This window comes from Epinephelus fuscoguttatus, linkage group LG2, assembly GCF_011397635.1.
Source record: "Epinephelus fuscoguttatus linkage group LG2, E.fuscoguttatus.final_Chr_v1".
Classification (NCBI taxonomy): Eukaryota; Metazoa; Chordata; class Actinopteri; order Perciformes; family Serranidae; genus Epinephelus; species Epinephelus fuscoguttatus.
Genome location: NC_064753.1, coordinates 47,948,797 through 47,969,156, shown reverse-complemented (window position 1 = coordinate 47,969,156; position 20,360 = coordinate 47,948,797). Strand labels below are relative to the sequence as shown.

At 43.9% G+C, this 20,360-nt stretch overlaps 1 protein-coding gene across 3 annotated transcripts in view; it reads right to left on the bottom strand.

Annotated features, from left to right (window-relative positions):
* Positions 1-20,360, bottom strand: part of lrrk1 (leucine-rich repeat kinase 1) — a 124,412-nt gene that overhangs the window by 27,094 nt on the left and 76,958 nt on the right. For all 3 annotated transcript variants that reach the window (XM_049561456.1, XM_049561464.1, XM_049561469.1), the window contains 6 exons: positions 17,025-17,194; positions 14,045-14,248; positions 13,817-13,956; positions 13,420-13,557; positions 2,609-2,803; positions 1,258-1,409 (listed from right to left, as the gene is read on the bottom strand). In XM_049561456.1, coding sequence (XP_049417413.1) covers positions 1,258-1,409; positions 2,609-2,803; positions 13,420-13,557; positions 13,817-13,956; positions 14,045-14,248; positions 17,025-17,194 — 999 coding nt within the window. The remainder of the gene's footprint in view (positions 1-1,257; positions 1,410-2,608; positions 2,804-13,419; positions 13,558-13,816; positions 13,957-14,044; positions 14,249-17,024; positions 17,195-20,360) is intronic.

Below are 20,360 nucleotides of genomic sequence, written 5' to 3'. Positions count from 1 at the left end.
CAGAATCTTGATCAATCAAGGCAGATTCTCTATTTCTGTCCATTTCAGTGACATCTCTGTGGAGAACCACAGCTCTAAAGTGTTCACTGCAAAATGTTACATATTTATATTAATGCTTAGTAATAGTTGATATGTAGTTTAAATGCATGCAGAGCACTCATTAACTGCTTTTTCACCAAATTAGCTCTGATTCTTGAACCACTTCCACTCAAGATTCTTGGAGTCCACACAGTTCAATATATTCAGCGTCATGCTTGTGTTTGGCCATGTCTCAAGCTAATTTGCTGTGTGTTAAATAGCTGTTCGTTATTCACTCACTCTACAGAGGAAACAGAGCTTCAAAATAAAATCTCTTTGGTGGAAAATCAATGTAAAGTGTGTTTTTTTTACAAAGTTGACATGTTCACAAGTCACTTGCGGTCCATTCAGAATGGACCTGGGACCAACTTTTGGACCTCGACCCACCAGATGGGAGCCACTGATGTAGTGAACCCGCTTGTGTTTCCATTAGTGTTGAGCAGAGTCGTTGTAATCAAGGACGTGTCATCAACCTGGGCCATTGCATAATGTACAAAGGAAATAAAAAGTGGTAGCAAGACAGCGTTGCTCTTACCTGCAAACTTTTGTTCTGTTATTACAGATATTTGTTTCTGCACAAAAACAAGCACGGCACAACTACTATTAACGACGAGAAGATGAAGACAATATAACATGCAAGACCCCATCGCCTCTTTCCAACCTGTAGCATATGACATGCCCACTGACTTCCTCAGGGTTGGCACTGAAAGTCAAGGAAAGCCTGCTAGTTTTTGGTTCCAGCTGCGAACCAACTTTTCGGATTCTGAACCAATTTATTTTTTGGTCAAAATGCTCAGAACGGTTCAAAATTAGGTGTGTAGGACTAAAAAGTGTTGTTCTTTTTTCATGCATGTTATTAGCCCACACACAGTGGAGTTTGCATGTTCTCCCTGTGTCAGTGTGGGTTTCCTCCAGATGCTCCAGCTTCCTCCCACAGTCCAAAGACATGCAGGTTACTTGGTGACTCTAAATTGTCCGTAGGTGTGAATGTGAGTGTGAATGGTTGTCTGTCTCTATGTGTCAGCCCTGTGATAGTCTGGTGACCTGTCCAGGGTGAACTCTGCCTCTCACCCAGTGTCAGCTGGGATATGCTCCAGCCCCCATGACCCCTAACAGGATAAGTGGTTATGAAAAATGAATGAATGAATGTTTACAGCAAACTGAAGAGTTGAAACAAACCTGTTATCTTTGTCTCCGCTCCAGAACACTGCGCTGTGTCCCTGCAGCTGGGACAGGAAGAGCTGCGAGTGGATGTCACAGGACAGCATATACCTGAGGCAGGGGAAGCTGGGCTCCTGCATCTGCCTCACACACTGAATGGCCAACGGCCTCTGTGCGCACAGACACAAACACACACACAAATACAGACACACGCACAGAGGGAGAACATTAATCTGCTGTCTGATTATTTTTTTTTCCTGAGGCAAGAGCTGATATCATTTGACTCAGGCTAAATCCAAACTAATACAGGAAGCAGATTGTCTACTTTGCTGTTGGCTGTTTAGTTACAGAAAACATCCCACTACAGAGGAAGGACAGCAATGGCAAATCATTAGACTTTAATGCCTCGACCGATGACGAGGGGTAAGTGTTATTGAAAGTAACTCACAAGTATAAGGCAGCAGAAAATAGATTAGGAGTTGCTGCATGGCAAATACGACGACACATCAGAGCAATACAGGGAGCATTATCCATCACCGGAGGAAGCCATGGCAAAGGGAAGAGGGTGACACCACCTCTACACCTCTCACCTTCAGCTGCCACTTTATGCCTAACTTATAGTTCCTTCTGCACAGCAGTCTTCAAGTTATCTGCTCATACTGTTCTGCGAAGGGCTGCGGACAGAAATGCTTCCTCCCTGCTGCTGCCAGTCGCGTTGTCTTTTACCTGCCAGTGAGGAGCTAGTGTGGGACGGTGTGGGAAGGTTCACACTGTCCAGTGTAATCTCTATTAACAGATATCTGCATATGTGTGCATATGGAAATGAGACAAGACTTTGGTATGAGAAGCATTTTGGTTTCCATTTGTAGTCAACGTAGTATTGACCAATCAAGTTTAAGCGGGCTTTGGTTGCCTGCAGGTAAACAGTCCATATGGAGAGCAAAAGAGAAGGAACACATAGGCCAAATACAATCTCAGCGCCCATCTGCTATCTTCTGATGTTGAGTTAGCTTTTTATTAGCTCTTTACTCATTTATCAGCATCCATATGCAGATATCTGTTCATAGAGATTAGCCAAAACATTGTTTGGACCTCTCTCAGGTTTTTAATTGAACTGTAAACACTGATTGGCGCTCAGAAGAGGAAGTGTCAGCCTGGATATCCGTGGGCTATACTCAAACCACTGAAATACTGGCTGTTGCCACCAGAGATTGTCAGAACGATAACCGATGTAATCCGGGACTGTGTCCCATGTGACAAGGAGCAGTTTAACCACTACCCTAACCACACTGTGAGTGGTGCAGTTAATCACTCTATTTCCTACAAAGCAGCACAGAGAGGGAAACTTGTGTGATTTTGATCAGCTCACCTTCTCAGGCTTGGTGTCCCAGCACTCGGTCAGCAGGCTGTGGAGGCAGTAGAACTGAACCTCTTCTGGGCTGCCCAGAGCCGGCCGGATGCCTTTGGAGAGCTTCTTCGCTATCTGAAGCTGGTGGTGTCCCAGCACCGGCCTCCGCCCAGACAGCAGCTCATACAGCACCATCCCATAGGAGAACATGTCCACCTTCAGGCAGCGATGACAAGAGACAAAACAAGGAACATCAAGGTCAGGTTTCACACTTACATCCGAGGAGGTTAGTAATACAGTCAGACAGCTTTGGACTGAAATGAGTGTGTGACTGAAGACAGGTTATTTAATGCATATCATGAATGTAGAGGAAATAAGGGCTGCACAGTTTACTGGAATATTATCAAAATTGAACTTCGGCCAAGCGCAGTATCCAAATCCCATCAGCTTCACTGTGGTGCTACAGAGATGCCCCAGCCTACAGATAATATTCCAGACATAAGGGAACATGCTTGTTTGGTGCAGACCCCAGCATAAATCATATCATTGTTATTATTTTTACTGAACACTGACATCAACAACAAAAACTGACATTCCTACTAAAACTGCGACTCATATCTCAATCGCAGTATCTGTAAAAATAATAATGGCTGGCTGGTTGGTTGGTTGGTTGGTTGGTGGGTTGGTTGGCTGGATGGTTGGTTGGTTGGTTGGTTGGTTGGTTGGTTGGTTGGTTGGTTGGCTGGATGGCTGGCTGGTTGGTTGGTTGGTTGGTTGGTTGGTTGGTTGGTTGGCTGGTTGGTTGGTTGGTTGGTTGGTTGGTTGGCTGGTTGGTTGGTGGGCTGGCTGGTTGGTTGGTTGGTTGGTTGGTTGGTTGGTTGGCTGGCTGGTTGGCTGGTTGGTTGGTTGGTTGGTTGGTTGGTTGGCTGGTTGGCTGGTTGGTTGGTTGGTTGGTTGGTTGGTTGGCTGGCTGGCTGGCTGGCTGGTTGGTTGGTTGGTTGGTTGGTTGGTTGGTTGGTTGGTTGGCTGGATGGTTGGTTGGTTGGTTGGTTGGTTGGCTGGTTGGTTGGTGGGCTGGCTGGTTGGTTGGTTGGTTGGTTGGCTGGTTGGTTGGTTGGTTGGTTGGTTGGTTGGATAGATACTTTATTGTCCACCTTGGTGGAAATTTGTCTTTGGCTTCTCCCAAAAATCAGAGGTACTTACAAACTTATAACACCATACACCATTGAAAACGCACAGTTTAACCATATATGTGATACAACAGTGCAAACAGGCAGGTAGGAGCAATAAGTTTTATAAATAGTAAAAGAAAGCACATCTAATAAAAATAGTAGTGTTTCCTAATATAGTCATTCTGTGTTCATTGCCTTTATGGCATAGAGAATAAAGGACCTCTTATATATGTTGCGACTGGTTCTGGGGACCCTAAATCAACGCCCATATGGGAGCAGCTCAGACTCTAAGTGTAATGGATGTGAGGCATCAGCATTCATGAAGCATTTGGCCTACCTGCGCGTAGCACTGTTAGATACATCAGTTACATTGAGTTGTTTCTGTGACTTGCCAATCACCTTCCCTGCAATATGACAATCTTGGAGAGCTTGTTTTTGCTCTTTGCACTCAGGTGGCTGTTCCATGCTGTAAATGATAAAATGCTTTCAACTATGCTTCTGTATGCTACTTCAAGTATGTGTTTATCCTGGTCTCCTCGAGGGGTTTTTGCTATAAACATTTCATGAACTGCGACAGCTCCCCTAAACCTCTGGAGTTCACTCATCTGATACACTTAGGACTCCGAGTGCCTTGTTTTTTTCTTTCATCTTGTTTGCAATTGATGCCAAAGAGCACATTTGTTCATCAAGTGTCACAAAAAACCCCCCAAATACTTCATGTTTATACAGTAAACATTTCTCCGTTATCTTATCCTTGAAACTGATATCTGAGGACCAAAATACTTGAGTGGATTCTTGTGTCTGAGTGGACACAGATAGTGATTGGGGGACTCGGCCTCTGGTGCAACTTCCCAGAATAACTGCAGAAACAAACAGTTGTGCAACGCCAAAAGCACTGAACTACTTCTGTGGTGACATCACTTGGTAGTGACTCCTTGAGGTCTGTGGCATACTACGGCGTCACAGCAGCGATGGAAAACTGGCATATTCATATAAGGAGGTCATCCTGACTTAATCTGACAAACCTAGCACCTTCTCATTCTGCATTACCTACAGTTTTTATCCTCCGTGTTGGTGCTACATAAAAACACAGCTGCAGAGCCGGCTGCATATTTTGTATTAATTTTGGAAGCATTAACTTAAGTGGTGTGATAAATTATATTATTCAAGTTGGGTGAAAAATGAAAGGAGAGAGATGAATAGTGGAGTGGAAAACATTCAAAGACTAATATAATTAAACACTGAATGGTTTGAGGAGAATGAAAGTGGCCTTCACAGAACTGTCTAAAGACAAAGCCAACAAATTAAATGCACCACTCAAACCAGACAAACTCTTCATTAAAGATGTTTCTCATTATTGTGACGATCCACACAACAAAAACCTCTCCAGACAGAGAATGTTATCCGGAAGACAAACGTCCAGTGCTCTGAAAAATGCACTCTCCCTGCAGTTTCAAAGATTCATGGCCTGCAATTAGGTTAGGTTAGGTTAGGTTAGGTTAGGGGTGGGGCGAAAAATCAATGCAGCATAGTATCGCAATATTTTGCGTGGCGATACTGTATCGATACACGGACGGCAAGTATCGATCTTACAACTTTCACTGCTACCATTATAAAATCAGTTGCTTTTTCGGTCCACTAGATGGTGCTGATGTTTTTTTGAGGTGAGGTCAGCGGAGGTCTCAGTCAGTGGCATTTGGCAGGAAGTTCGTCAAAACAAAGCTGGAGGCACTGGAGAAAGAAATCTGAAATGCGCCATCTGTGTTTAAATCACGTCTGGTTTTATTTGGGAGTTTTTACACAGAAGGAGGACTTGGATATGACACACATGATTTACAGCAGTGTCATATGAGAATGAAATACTCTGGGAATACTACGAACATGAGGGCTCACCTCACATTTAGCTGCTGACGGCCAAGCTAACGCTAAACCCGCTCTGCCGAAAACTCAACCAGCAGTGGACACACTTAGCTCGACAAAACTACCATCCAACTGTGAGAGAGTGAAGAAATTAACACACTCCATCACCTACTTCATGTGCAAAGATCTGCGTCCATACCGCTCTGGTAAAAACCAAGGCTTTTCTTACATGTTAGAAACATGGCCCTGTGGCCCCGGAGCAGACCCAGAACACGCTGAAGGGTTTATGTATCTCGTCTGGCCTTGGAACGCCTTGGGATCCCCCAGGAGGAGCTGGAAAGTGTTGCTGTGGAGAGTGACATCTGGGGTGCTTTGCTTGGTCTGCTGCGCCCATGACCTGGCTTTGGATAAGCGATTGAAAACTGATGGACGGTAATAATTTGCAGTTGGAAAAAAGGTTAATTAATTGCAATACTCATCATATCGCAATAATATTGTAACATGGATCCTCTGGTGAGTCACACACGTTTCTCAGTTCCCTCATTTCTGGCATACCGGTAACACTGATGCACACACTCCAGCCTGGTCGGTGGCGGTAATCGATTTCCAGCTGCGAAGACGATGCACAGGACGTACTGAGTGACATCAGCGCACAAGAATGTTTGGTGAACAGTGATGGAAGACGAGACAGCATTGCTTGGCTTGATGGCAGCTTGGATAAGAGCATGGCTGTGTGCAAATTGTGCAACAAAGAGCTTTCTTATCACCACAGCACTTTAAGCCTACGGTATCACCTCAATGCAGAACATTATCTACGACAGTCCTGGTACAGGCAAACAGTGTAGCCAGCCCACAATAGACCAAGGCCAAAATAAGTAAGTCTACGTCTGACAAATTAACAAACTCTCTGGCGAGATGGATTGCAGTGGTCTGTAGTCTACTTTTGGTGATACAGGATAAGGAGCTGGAAAAGGTGCTACAAATAGCGTCGTCTGATCCAGCTTGATAAAAATGCAATTAATTGCGATTAATTAATTACAAAGCCTCTAATTTTTTTAATCACCTCTCATCACTAGTTACAATGCAATGTTCTGCTGGAAAACCTTAGGTACTGGCATTCACGTGGATTCCACCTGACACTCTCCACGCCCCCAAACATCGTTGCAGACTAAGTACATCCCCTCATGGCAACAGCACTCCCTGATGTCAGCAGTCCCCCCATAGAGCAAAACATCATGCCACATTAGAAAAACTGCTCAGGAATGTCCCGAGGAATGTGACAAACTGCTCAAGGTGTCTGTCTAGCCTTTAAATTCCCCAGATCGCAGTCTGATCGAGCATTCATGGGACGTGCTCTCAACACAACACAACTAAAATTTATTTAGAAAGCACATTTAAAAACAACTCACGCTGACCAAAGTGTTGCAGTAAAAACAAGAGGCAACATAACTGTCAGGTACACAGCTCATACATTTCAAGACACATCGCTCACAGGCACGCATCAGAGAAAGCCACATCAGGGGGACTCAGACGCAATGAATAAAATTTAATCGAGTCAGTGGAGGGGGCAGATCTATTTGGGAGAGGGAGGCTGATCCACAGTTTGGGGGCAGACATGGCAAAGGTACAATCACCCCTAAGCTGAAGTCTATAGCGTAGGACAGCCAGGAGCCCCAGGTCAGCTGACCTGAGGGACCTGGGTGCAGAATAAGGGGTTAGGAGGTCTGTGATGTAGGATGGGGCCAGACCATTAAGGGCTTTGTGAACAGACAGAAGAGCCTTAAAATCAATTCTGAACTTTACAGGCAGCCAGTGGAGAGACGCTAACACAGATGTAATATGGTCTCTCCTGCGGGTACTTGTGAGGGGTCTGGCAGCGGGGCTCTGAAACAGTTGGAGGCGGGACACAGGGGATGGACTAATACCGGTTTACAGAGAGTTACAGTGGTCCAACCAGGAGGAGATGAGAGCCAGGGTGACTATCTCCAGGTTTTTGAAGGAGAGAAACGGCCTGGCTTTAAAAAAAACAAAAAAAAAAAACCTGGCTCTACTACTGCAGTAATACATTTGTCAAAGATAAAGGCAAAATCAAATATCACGCCAAGATTTTTGACGTGGGGTTAAACATAGTTGGAAAGGCTGCCGAACTTCTCAGAAATCAGGAGTCAGGGGAGCCAAAGAGGACAAAAGTCATCTGCTGTTTAGTCCAATCACTTGGATCAAATGGCCACTACACTCTCCATCCTGCTGCTCCACACTGTACCTCTGCATCATCCATTTTCCCTCCTCTCCATCACATATGAAAGTTTTTAAAGAGGTACTTGATCCGAACATTGGGACACATGCTGAATTAATAATGAAAATGGGGAGCACTTAAGTGCTAAAAATTCATTTGATCCAATAACTGAAGTACACGCGCAGCATGGGGGAGTCCTGCAGCAGAAATGGATCTGTTGATCCGAGGCCCTCTGATGGAGCAGGAGGTGTTAGAGAATGACAGAGCTTCCCCCAGCTCAGGATTTATTTTACTTGACACACCAGAGGATTTACAGTTAGCGAGCTGATTGTTTTGACAGGTTACTTCCTCTCTGCAGCGTGCTGCCTAACTGTCTGATTAGTACCATATGTTTGCTTTGAGCCTCAGATACATGCAGGTTTTACCGTGGCTGTAAAGTCACTAGATCTGCATCCACGCAAAAACTGTATAAAGCACCAAAACAATGCTTTTTTGATACCTGACTTTCTGTGAAAGCTTTGTTAGAGAAGCCAAAGGACCAAACACAGGCAGCAATATGTGAGCTTTCCTTTAAAAACACTCTGAAATCAGCAAAGTTTTGACTTTAAATCAAGATATTTCTAAGGAAGACAAATCTGAATGAAATGCAGTGTCAGCTCTCAGTACAGTTTTTGATTCTCGACAAGCACATTCCAGTCTGCACCATAAAATTTTACACTGAGGTTCACCATCGAACTCAGTGTTTATAAGGGCTGGGACCAGGACTGCAAATAACTTATTGATTTATCTGTGGATTCTTTTTTGTTTTGATTATCAGTCTATAAAAGAGGCAGAAAAATTACACTATTACAATAGCCTGAGGAGACGTCTTCAAATGTCAACAGTCCAAATTCCACAGACATTCAGTTTACACTGATATAAACAGAGAAAAACATCGAGGCCCCACAGTGTAGAGGGAACCACAAATCATCTAACATCTTTAAAGGCACAGTTCACCCCCAAATCTACAATTCATATTTTTCTTCTTTCCTGTAGTGCTACATATCAGTCTAGATTGATAATCAAGATTGATAATCTATTGAGAATCTAGATTCGGTAGAAAGAAAATAGTTCCTACATAAAACTGCTCACAACAAGGTCTGTGGATTATCCTGAGTTATCGGGTCATGATTTCTAGGAAAGAGACATTGGGCCTCATTCACTAATATGTGCGTGGAAATCTTCTTACTTTGCGCACAAAATAAGTGCATACGCAAAATCACCGTGGGATTCATGACACCTGCGCACCGGCCAGTTTTGTTCTCACCACCTTGCGTATGTGTGTGAATCAGAATCATTCTAAATTGACAGGCGTGTGCTCGCAATTTCTGATTAGCATACTACCACGCCCCCATTTCTCCATATAAGGAAACCGCTTGCCTAGAGTTGATTCATGAATGAAGGAAGCAGTTATGCGAGGAGAGGAATGCCAATGCTTACAGGAATGCCATGAGTCATTGCAAGATTGTGGAGGACACAGCATGCCAGGATGATGATATACCCCTTCTCAGGGGTATAAAGTAGTTTGCCACCGGCTGTATCTGATCCAAACACATCCAACGGCCCTTAAGCACGCCAAAAGTGCGCTCTGTGGTGCGTGTGTGGGCATGTATGTTATTATAGCGCACCTCTTGAGGGGCTTCAGGGTTTGCGTATGGTGTCATCAGCCATGTTTTAAGGCCATATGCCCGGTCACCCAAACAATATAACATTTTAGCATTAACGGAATAGAGACTTACTGAAAATACTAACTTAAAACAATTGAAATAAAAGACTAGAACAAAAGATGCTCACCAACAAGACATCCACGTCTCACAGCCCCTGCCTCCAAACGCGTTCCCACTGTACTGTTCTGCAAAATAAATGAGTCGTGGGTGCCTCCTGGCCAGCGGGCCACAGCCTTAAGGATATGGCAGTCGGCATTACAGATCATCTGCACGCTGATGGAGTGATAGTTTTTCTCTTCATGTTGTTGTTAATATTTTAATTGTCACAGTGATGAGGGTGAACGTGTGTCAATTTCATGGTAATTTAATCCATTTGGCCAATATATTAGTAAATTAATGATTTTAAAAAACGTTAATTAAATCTCTTTTTCATGAATGTGGTTTTATAGACTCTGCATGTACTTAAAAGGTATGTTTGCATTTTCTAAGTCAGTTCGGCCTTCATCATTTGTGCGTACGCATGGTCTGAGGCAGTTCTAAATTTGTTCGCAGAATAAGAACAAATTCGGGTAAGAAAATATTGATGAATCTCGGATTTGTGCGTGAAACGATCGTACGCACAGTTTAAGCACAGATTTGTGCGTACACACTGTTTGTGAATGAGGTCCATTGATGTTGAGTTTTTCAGATGCATTTTTTGGGGCGCTTTGAGCACCACAAGCTGAGTGTCACCTAGTGCCATTATACTGGAGAGAATCTCTACAACCGATATCTCCAACACTTGGCAACTCACACCAAAACTATCTAGATCGATAAACAGCAGTACAGGTAAGAGGAGAAATATTTATTGATTCTGGGGTGAACTGTCCCTTTCATAACTTCTTAAGCAATAAACAGATGAACAAAATTGTTGATTTTCTGTCAGTTGACTCAATCGATTAATCGACCCATAGTTGCAGCAGTATATGTGACTGACTCACACCATGGATACACCTTAATCCAAATGTGATTAAGTGTGATTAGTCAGTTATATTGCTGTGCGTACACACTGTAAGACAGATCATTGATTTAGCTCTGGGGCTATTTGACTGAGAACTGGAGTGTGTTTGTAAATGGGATTTGAGGCCAGTACAAGTTCTTTCTGCTGACTTTCATTCAGACCACAGCAGCGTGTTGGTCTGACACGGCTGGCCCCGGCTCCTCATCTCTCCGGGGAGGCTAGCTTTACTAGGGCTTACTGTTTTACTGGCCTCTGCCTCTGTGGAGAAAGCTTTCAAAGAGCAGAGAAAAATATCTGTAAGCCTCCACCTCTATTCATCAGCCCCTCTCCCACAGAATCTGCTGACTCCAGCCAATCAGATACCTTTCCTCCTCTCCTGGTCGTTACTTTCGCTGTTTGATGAGGTTTAACTATTCTAATGAGATGCAGGCGAGGCAGGAGAGAGGATAAATGACGGAGCGGGTGGGAAACAAATGAAGTGTAATAGAAAAATAAATGAAAAGCAGCTTCATGGCTGTTAACGTGTTTGCCAGCTGCTGGGATCTTGGCAAGAAATGGAGCATGTGTAAGTATTTGTCGGCTGATGATCTGGACAATATACAGTAACACTAATGGAAAGCTGTTACCATTTGTTTACAGGCTCTGATAACATCAACACTACTGAGCAACTAGATGACAAATCCAAAACACGGACTGTTGATCCTACTTAGGATGTAATGATTGAAGAGTGTGGACAACAAAATGTGTAAACACTGTGTTTAACAACAGATTTAGGTAAAAATAATAAATACACTAAAATGTAATCTGCTCTGTCCAGACACATCTGTGTCAGACATTTCCATCCAAGCACACCTCCTTCCTAAATGTTCAAATAGTGCTGGCAGCGTAGAGCCAAGCAGACAATGGCACCAGCCAAGAAAAAGACAATGACTATGTCTTTTTCTTGGCTAACTAAAAAAATGACAAAATTTCTACTGAGCTGTTTATATGGATAAATAAAAAAAGAATACTCCGATAATATTCCTGTTTACGTGCAGCTGTCCGTACCCTAACATGTCATTCATCATGTCAAAATATAGAGTAATGGAGCAGCCGCTTGTGCCGTTTTGCTCCTTTGCATCAAAATAGTTTTTTTTCCAGAGTTTTCCACCAGTGACGAACTCGTTCGACCGTGCGAACACACCCTCCCTCTTTCATTTCTTCTTGGAGAAGTTGGCGCCGTGATAGTTTGGGGCGGCAGTAGCTCAGTCCATAGGGGCTTGGCTTGGGAACTGGAGGGTTGCCGGCTCACGTCCCCATCTGGACCAAGCTAGAAAGGTGCCAGTTTCCCTCCGGGGCACAGAACCCCAAACTGTGCGGGGCGCCTGTCCATTGGCAGCCCCCTCACTCTGACATCTCTCCATGCATGTATAGGTCCTGTTGGTGCATGTGTGTGTATTTCAGGACTATATATGAAAACAGAGTAAAAACATTGAATTTCCCCTCAGGGACTAAAAAAGTACATCTTCTTCTTCCATTTGTGCATATCTAAAAAAACTGTCTTTCATAACGTTTACATCTAGGTGTGTTTTTCCCCACAACCAGAAATGTGGGCTTCTCTTTTGGGCATGCATCTCTACACCAAGGCAGCACAGGTCGAACCCCAAGGTGGAGGAGCCCTTCTGTGCGGAGTTTGCATGTTCTCCCCGTGTCAGCGTGGGTTTCCTCCAGGTGCTCCAGCTTCCTCCCACAGTCCAAAGACATGCAGGTTAATTGGAGACTCTAAATTGTCCGTAGGTGTGAATGTGAGTGTGAATGGTTGTCTGTTTCTATCATCTCATATCAACTTCAACTTTATTTTGTCCCTAGAGGACAATTAGTTGTACAGCAAGTAAAAACATACATTAAAAAAAGACACGAGAGAACACATAAGAATATAAAGACTCAACATTCAGGCGGAGGAGAACAACAACCATCAATATCAACACCATGATCGCTCATCACATGATCATAACAAGAGTAACAACCAGCCAAAAGAGTAGCATCAGTACTAAGTTTGACTCCTCCTCTGCCCTGCATTCAAAATATCGCTCGAGGGACCTGAATGGAATAAATTAAAATCAAATCGTGGCAGACTTTATCGTATCATTGTCCGTAAATCAATAAGTCGTAGTGTGATGAAACTTGTGACTGACACCCTGAATCCTTATTTCACCGCTATACACATCACCTTAAAGGTTCAGTGTGTAGGATTCAGGGGTAATAAGTATGTTTTCTTCAGTGTAAAATCACCTGCAAACAAGAATCATTGTGTTTTCGTTACCTTAGAATGAGCCCAGAACGGATAAACCAAACACTGGCTTAAGACAGGACCATTCATGTTTTTGTGGTTTTACATTTTCACATCAGCTACCATCGTTAGAAGCCCCTCTGCGATGAGCACCATTGGAAAAACACAGATTTTTTTTTAACATAAAACTGTTTTTTTCAGTGTTTTTACTGGTTTATATCACTGGGTCCATTTGTTTTGGAGAGGAAGAGACCTCTGCGGAGAATTTGGCACCTGCTTAAAACCTCCTAAACATCTGGATCAGAACTAAGGTGAGCATACGTAGGAGGTGCTGGGTGAGTGGCCTGTCTGCAACATGTCAAACTGTAGATTTGTAATGTGTTTTTACTGGTATAAATCACCCCGTCCATTTGTTTTGGAGAGGAAGAGACCTCTGTGGATAATTCAGCTCCAAGTAAAAGCCCCCTGATCAAAGAACACTGACCTGGGGGAAGTTGGAATCTACAGTCCTCACTGAAAGAAGCCACTAAATCTCCCTAAATCTCACACACTGTTCCTTTAATGTGGGTTAAGAGGACATGGTCAGTACCTTCTCGTCATACACGATGCCTGGTCGGATCTCAGGAGCCTGGTAACCCGGCGTGCCCTCGACCCCCAGCGCCCCCTCATGGAAGGTTTGTCGAGAAATGCCGTAGTCAGACAGTTTAATGTTGACTGGATCCCGCAACTGGAAGAAGACACATGGATGAGTGAATGAGTCAGATGACAGAAACAACAAGCTTAATAATTCGATTCAAGTGTCTACTGACAGCACTTTGGATGCTTGTCTTGATAAAGTTCAGAGGACTGTGAGAACAGCAGGGACGACAAATGAAATAAGTTCAGGACTTTACTGTTTTACTGCTGATTTCATAAATACGTTGGAATATTGTCAATAAACCCAAATAAAAAAAATATGTCTTTCTCATAGTAATCCATAAACTGACCTCCAGAGACCACACCAAGATGTTGTCAGATTTGAGGTCACAGAAGATGATGCTCTTCCTGTGAAGGTATGCCAGTCCTGCTGCAATCTGATAGGCTACTTTGAAGGTTAGCATGTGACCGAGGGGCATGTACTTGGAGCCTGCAACGAGAAAACACACCCTCATGTTTTACTGACATAGAAACAGGCTTCAGGTGGGAGATGACAGGATGCAGATGTCTTTACATGCCTTTGCCTTTCTGCTTCTCCTCCAGCACAGTGTTGAGGCTGCCAAGCGGCGCTAACTGCAGGGCAAAGCAGAGCGGGTGGATGCTGATGCCCACCAGAGACACGATGCAGGGATGCTGCAGAGAGTGCAACATACTGGCCTCCTGGCGAAATTCAGAGAAGCTCCGACAGGCGTCTGCAGACTGTAGGTGTTTCACCATGGTGTCTGAGGAGAGACAGAGCGGAACAAGAGGGAGCAGCAAAGGTTAGAAAAGTTATACTTTGAAATGTGAAACACAGAGAATAGATTTGTGCCAGAACGAATGCTACAGGAGCTCATAGTGCCTCATTTTTATATTTGTATCATACTGAAAATTCCAACTGCAAGTCTACAAGCTTTACTCCATCTGTGTCCTCCATTTGCTGCCGATAAGCATGGTGGTCCATGTGTGTCTTTGCAATTATAAGGTGAGAAATATGTGACAAAATAATCTCGCCCAAAAGGTCCGCTTGTTTGCCTTTTTGAAACTTTTCACCACATCTCAAGGTCTTTACAGGATTCCATTCACATAAGAAGAGACACAAGGGTTACTGCATATAACATTCCTATTAACACCATATAGTGTTTGAGACAGTTCCATTAGCTGATGAAGACCATGTGATGCACTTCAGGCTGTTCTCATTCACTGCTCGTAGTTATACCTACAAAATGAATGCATCTTAATTTGTATGTAACCCACAAAATCAGGAGCCAGCAGGATGTGAGCAACTGACTAAGAGTGCTTTCACACCTGCCCTGTTTGGTTTGGTTCAGTCAAACTGAAGTTCGTTTGCCCCCTCAGTGTGGTTCGTTTGTGCAGGTGTGAACACAGCAATCACACTCAGGTGTGCACCAAAACAACCGGACCGAGACCTTCTTGAAGAGGTGGTCTCAGTCCGGTTACAAAGGAACTCTGGTGCGGTTGGTTTGTGGTGAGAAGGTGTTCCGACCTGGATGTGAAGCAACTGCAGTCACATGACACATTGTTTGGGTTAAACATGAGCATGTTACAGTCCTGGAGGATTATTAATGTGCACCTCCTCCTGTACTGCCTTAATATGCACATTCAGCACATCCAATGCATCAAAACATCGTTTTCTAGTTGGAGCCGCGTTTGCCTCGTTTTCAAACTGTATGCTTTGACTAAAATGAACAATGACAGCAATATAGTCCACGATGAGCAGCGCTAAAATCAACCTGCGTAGTTGTCCCTCCATTGTGACATTAGAAAGTGTCACATTTATCTTGCAAGTGTACTCTTCTTCAATGTTTGCTTTACTTCCTGGATTTTTCCCACATGGAAATTCTGACCAATCAAGAGCAGCTTTCTCACACAAGGCATTTGATCTGGTCCTCTTGTAAATGCTGCCGTGAGAACACGAACCAACTCCAGGCAATTATACAACTTTGGAACAAAATAAGTCCCTGATACAGACCAAAGCAGGTGAACTCTGCCTCTGTATGTGCTGCAGGCTCTAATCTGTCATATGACAGGAGCAAAGGAGGACTTCAGGTCACGTAATATAAAGAGTGACAAAATCCGCAGAGGGATGTGGACTGGGTGGTGGACAGGACTCTGACCTGAGGGGACCGGAGTTTGTGTATCATGTGAAACCAAAAGTCAAAGTTAAGTTATATTTAGTAACATACTTAATGTGATGTTATGTTATGTACTTTGGCACTTTATATTAACTATGAAACATGATGACACCCAACCATGATTCTTTTCCTAAAGCTGGGCGTACACTGTGCGATTACAACCCCTTTCTGACCTGATTTTTGAGCCGCACGACCCAGTTTAGAGTTGTGTTTGAGATATCATATCGTATCAGCAACCTTGACCTTTAACCCTTGACCACTGAACACCAAAATCTAATCAGTTCATCCTCAAATCCAAGTCAACCTTTGTGCCAAATTTGAAGACATTCCCTGAAGGTGTTTTAAAGATATCAAGTTCACAAGAATGAGAAAGACACCGTCAAAAAAACAACAAAAAAACTGAGCAGTTTATTTTTGTGCCAAATTTGAACAAAGTCCCTTGAAGCGTTCCTCAGATATCATGTTTAATAGGATGGGACAGACGTACTTACGGATGGACAGATGGACGTCCTGAAAACATAAAGCCTCTGGCCACAGCTATCGACAGAGCTGAGGCACAAAGACTTCTTACTGCCTCAGGGCTTTCAAAAGAGTCTTTATTGAAAATTGTCAATAGCCAGAATGGTCCGCAGGGGCTGATGGACTCTTTTATTGTCTATTTTACACGAACAGTGAGAGCACTCAGTTGTACGGACAAACAACATTTTTTAAATGAACTCAAATCACTCAATGTACGCCCAGCTTAACCCTGACCTAACCGGTACGAGCACTAATTTGTAAAGATACAGCATTTCACTGCATAAAATAATGAAACGTTGTGTAAAGTGTTAAAAATAATTTGGTCAGACAGTGAGGGTGGAAAATTCACAGATTTGGAACGTTTATACAAAACATTCAGCTGCTCACTTTTAGAAAGTGTTCCCTGGTTAAAATGACAAACTTCACCATCAGCTTTTATCATATCAGCTGTCACTGGGATAATGTTAACTCAGTGAGTAACTTGAAAACAGGCCAAAATTAAACTTCCAACAGAGTGATGCGTCGACTCACAGGTGGATTGTGTCACTTTATTTTTAGGAGCCACTTTCTCAGTCTTTCCTTTGTGTCATATCAACAATCAGAGCCTGAAAACTTGATGAGGACATCCTGAGTAAATATTATCAGTACAGGTTGTATTAAAAGTTGTAGTGGTTTTTCAATACTGGCTTTTGTGTGAATGCTTCCTCGTGAGCTTTATCAAGTCAGAAATCCTTGACTGCATTTAGCAGAGACACCAGATGTCCATTAGCAGCTTTTCAAAACATCAGCTTTAAAAGCCCCGTTAAACAATTTCATTAATAAGTAGAAGATTATGCCTCCGTACCTGTGTCACTGCTGATGGTCTGCTGTCGACACTTCTTAAAGTGAAACCGCTTGATGGCCACTGGCTGCTCACGGTATCGAGCTCGGTAGATGATGGTCCCGCTGCCCCCCTGGCCGAGGATGTTATTCTCCTCCTCAGAGTACTCCAGCTGGGCCCTCTCCAAAAACAGCCTAACACACACACAGACAAGAAAAGACACAAAGCAATGATTAGTCAGGTCTGGAAACAAACCTCCAGGTTTGCCAAACTCAATTAGAAGAGAAAACAAAGTGAACAGTAAAATAATTACCCTGAGGTGTCAGTGTGAGCGCCCATCTCACTTTATAGGCCTATTTTCTGCTTCAGCTCTGATAACTAACTGTACTTAGTCTGCAGCGTTTTGCAATTTTCTTGTGCAGTGAGGGAATACTAGAAACATTCCAGGTGGGCTCACTTTCAGTTTGATCCCAGGTTAAAACTTTTATGTTCTCCACAGCCTTTGACTGAACCTCAAGTCCCGCATTTGACCTTGATCTGTGTTACTGTGTTTTCTATCCAGCGATCTATTTTCATTCGCTTATCTGGGGCCAAGTTGTGGGGACAGCAGGCCAAGCAAAGCACCCCAGATATCCCTCTCCCCAGCAACACTTTCCAGCTCCTCCTGGGGAACCCTAAGGCCCCCAGGAGATATGTAATCTCTCCAGCGTGTTCTGGATCTACCCCAGGGCCTCCCATCAGTCAGACACTTCCAGAGCACCTCTAATGCGAGGCACCCAGGAGGGGTGCCCCTCCCGACCCCTTTCTACACGAAGTAGCAGCAGCTCTACTCCGAGCTCCCTCCACATGTTCAAGCTCCTTACCCTGTCTGTCAGGCTGAGCCAGACACCCCACAAATGAAATTAATTTCAGCTGCTTGTATCTGCAATCTTATTCTTTCGGTCACTACCCAGAGCTCATGACCATAGGTGAGGGTTGGGACGTAGATGGACCAGATGGATTGAAAGCTTCACCTTCCGGCTCAGCTTCCTCTTCACGACGATGGGCCGTCGAAACAGCTACATCACTGCAGATGCCTCGCCAAATGGCCTATCCATCTCATGCTCCATTCTACTCTCACTTGTGGACATGACCCCAAGACACCTGAACTCCCACGCTTGGGGCAGTCACTCTCTCCCATCCCAGAGGAGGCAATCCAGCAGAGAACCATGACCTCAGATTTGGAGGTGCTGATCCTCATCCCAACCACTTCACACTCAGTTGCAAACCCTCCCTGTGCATGCTGAAGATTACGATGTAATGAAGCCAACAGAATCACATCATCTGCAAAAAGCAGAGACGCAATTCTGAGGTCTCCAAAGATCCTGTCCATGAATATCACAAACAGGATCAGCGACAAAGGACAACCCTGGTGGAGGCCAACAACCACTGAGAACATGTTTGACTTTACGCAGAGTATACAGACTGAGCTCCTTCTTTGGTCATACAGGGACCAGATTGCTCACAGCAGCGACCCTGGTACCCTGTAAACCTGCAGTACCTCCCCGCAAGACTCCCTAAGGGACGCGGTCATAAGCCTTCTCCAAGTCCACCAAGCACATGTAGACTAGATGGGCAGACTCCCATGACCCTTCCAGCAACCTGGCAAAGGTAAAGAGTTGGTCCACTGTTCCAAGACCAGGACAGAAGCTGTATTGCTCCTCCTGAATCCGAGGTTTGACAATTGGTCAGAGCCTACGTTCCAACACCCTGGAATCAACTTTCCCAGGGAGGCTGAGCAGTGTGATACCCCGATAATTGGAGCACACCCTCTGGTCCCTTTTTTCTGTGATTTTATCTTTTATTTTCTTTAATAGAAGGTTTCTATTGTCTGATTGTCTTTTCGTGATCACACACATGCACTTTCATAAAAATCCAGTTAGAACATCAAACAATATGCATAAATCTCCCTTCAAGAAATACATCTGGGAAAACAATGACTATGTGAAATCCTCTGGTAAATGGTTGGACTAAAATGAATTAAAGGGAAATTTCGGTTTATTTCAACCCGTCTCCTATCGTCCTAAATTTGTTTCAAGTCACTAGTGACATAGAAATAATAGTTAGCATGTTAGCCGTTAGCCTAGATACAGCCATAGCATCAGACCTGTGAAAACTTAATTGAACGGGCATCCTTTCAAGTGCAAAGTTAGTCCACTAAACAAGCTTTTTCTCCACAAAGACCGCCTCATATCGTTAGGATAAATGTCAGAGAACATATAGAAAAGACATGTAAACGTGTTGTCTTACATTACTGGTGTGCTGCCATGTTTGTTGTTTACCATTTAGCTAAGGCTGCAACCGGTCCCATTCCTTGCAACAGAGGCATTCCTCTTCTGTGGGCACTGGGGCACAGCATTCACAGGTAACGTTACACCACCGATCTCCAGAGCTAAATCCTTCCAGCAGCCATTCCTCCTCTGTCGTCCTCTAACGTTACCTGTTGCGCCTCTCTCGCTCTCTCTCCTCCTCTGTTCTTCAATTTCACGAAGCTCTTCGTCAGTGTATTCTGGCTCAAATAAATAAGGGCGGCCATCGCCTCTCGATGTGGGAAGCCTACATACTAACATTCCACATTTAGGTGGTCTTCAGAGTTGTCTTACCTTACGTGTGTTTACCGTTTACCTCTGCTTCCCAAAGCGCGGCCGAAATATCGCGAGAACAAGCAGCGATCTCATACCGTGCCTGAACAAGTAGCAACAGCTGGAAGGCAGAACCAGACAGTAGCCTGAAAAGTTCATTCATTTATTTTATGAAAGATTTATAGAATAATGGCTGACTTTTTGCCAGACTTCGACTTTGTGGAGGAGGAATTTGATTTTGCATTGTTTGTTTTACATTTATCCTAACGATATGAGGTGGTCTTTGTGGAAAAAAAGCTTGTTTAGTGGACTAACTTTGCACTTGAAAGGATGCCTGTTCAATTAAGTTTTAACAGGTTTGACGCTACGGCTGTATCTAGGCTAACGGCTAACATGCTAACTATTACTTCTATGTCACTGGTGACTTGAAACAAATTTAGGACGATAGGAGACGGGTTGAAATAAACCGAAATTTACCTTTAATAATGGCGACAAAACAACTGTATTGACAGTATTAACATCAGTATTAGTTTAAAACTAAGCTGGACAAACCCTCACACTCATTCTGTTGAGGACATTTGTCAACACATGCACCACAAAGACTCAGAATACCACAGCTCCTAACTTCAACCAGCATGTTGTCTTTTGGTCACATCTGAGAAACAAAACCTCTCTTCCACCATCTTCCCTGCAGGCTGACCATAGAGCTGCATCCATAGACCAGACCGGCAAAACAGTG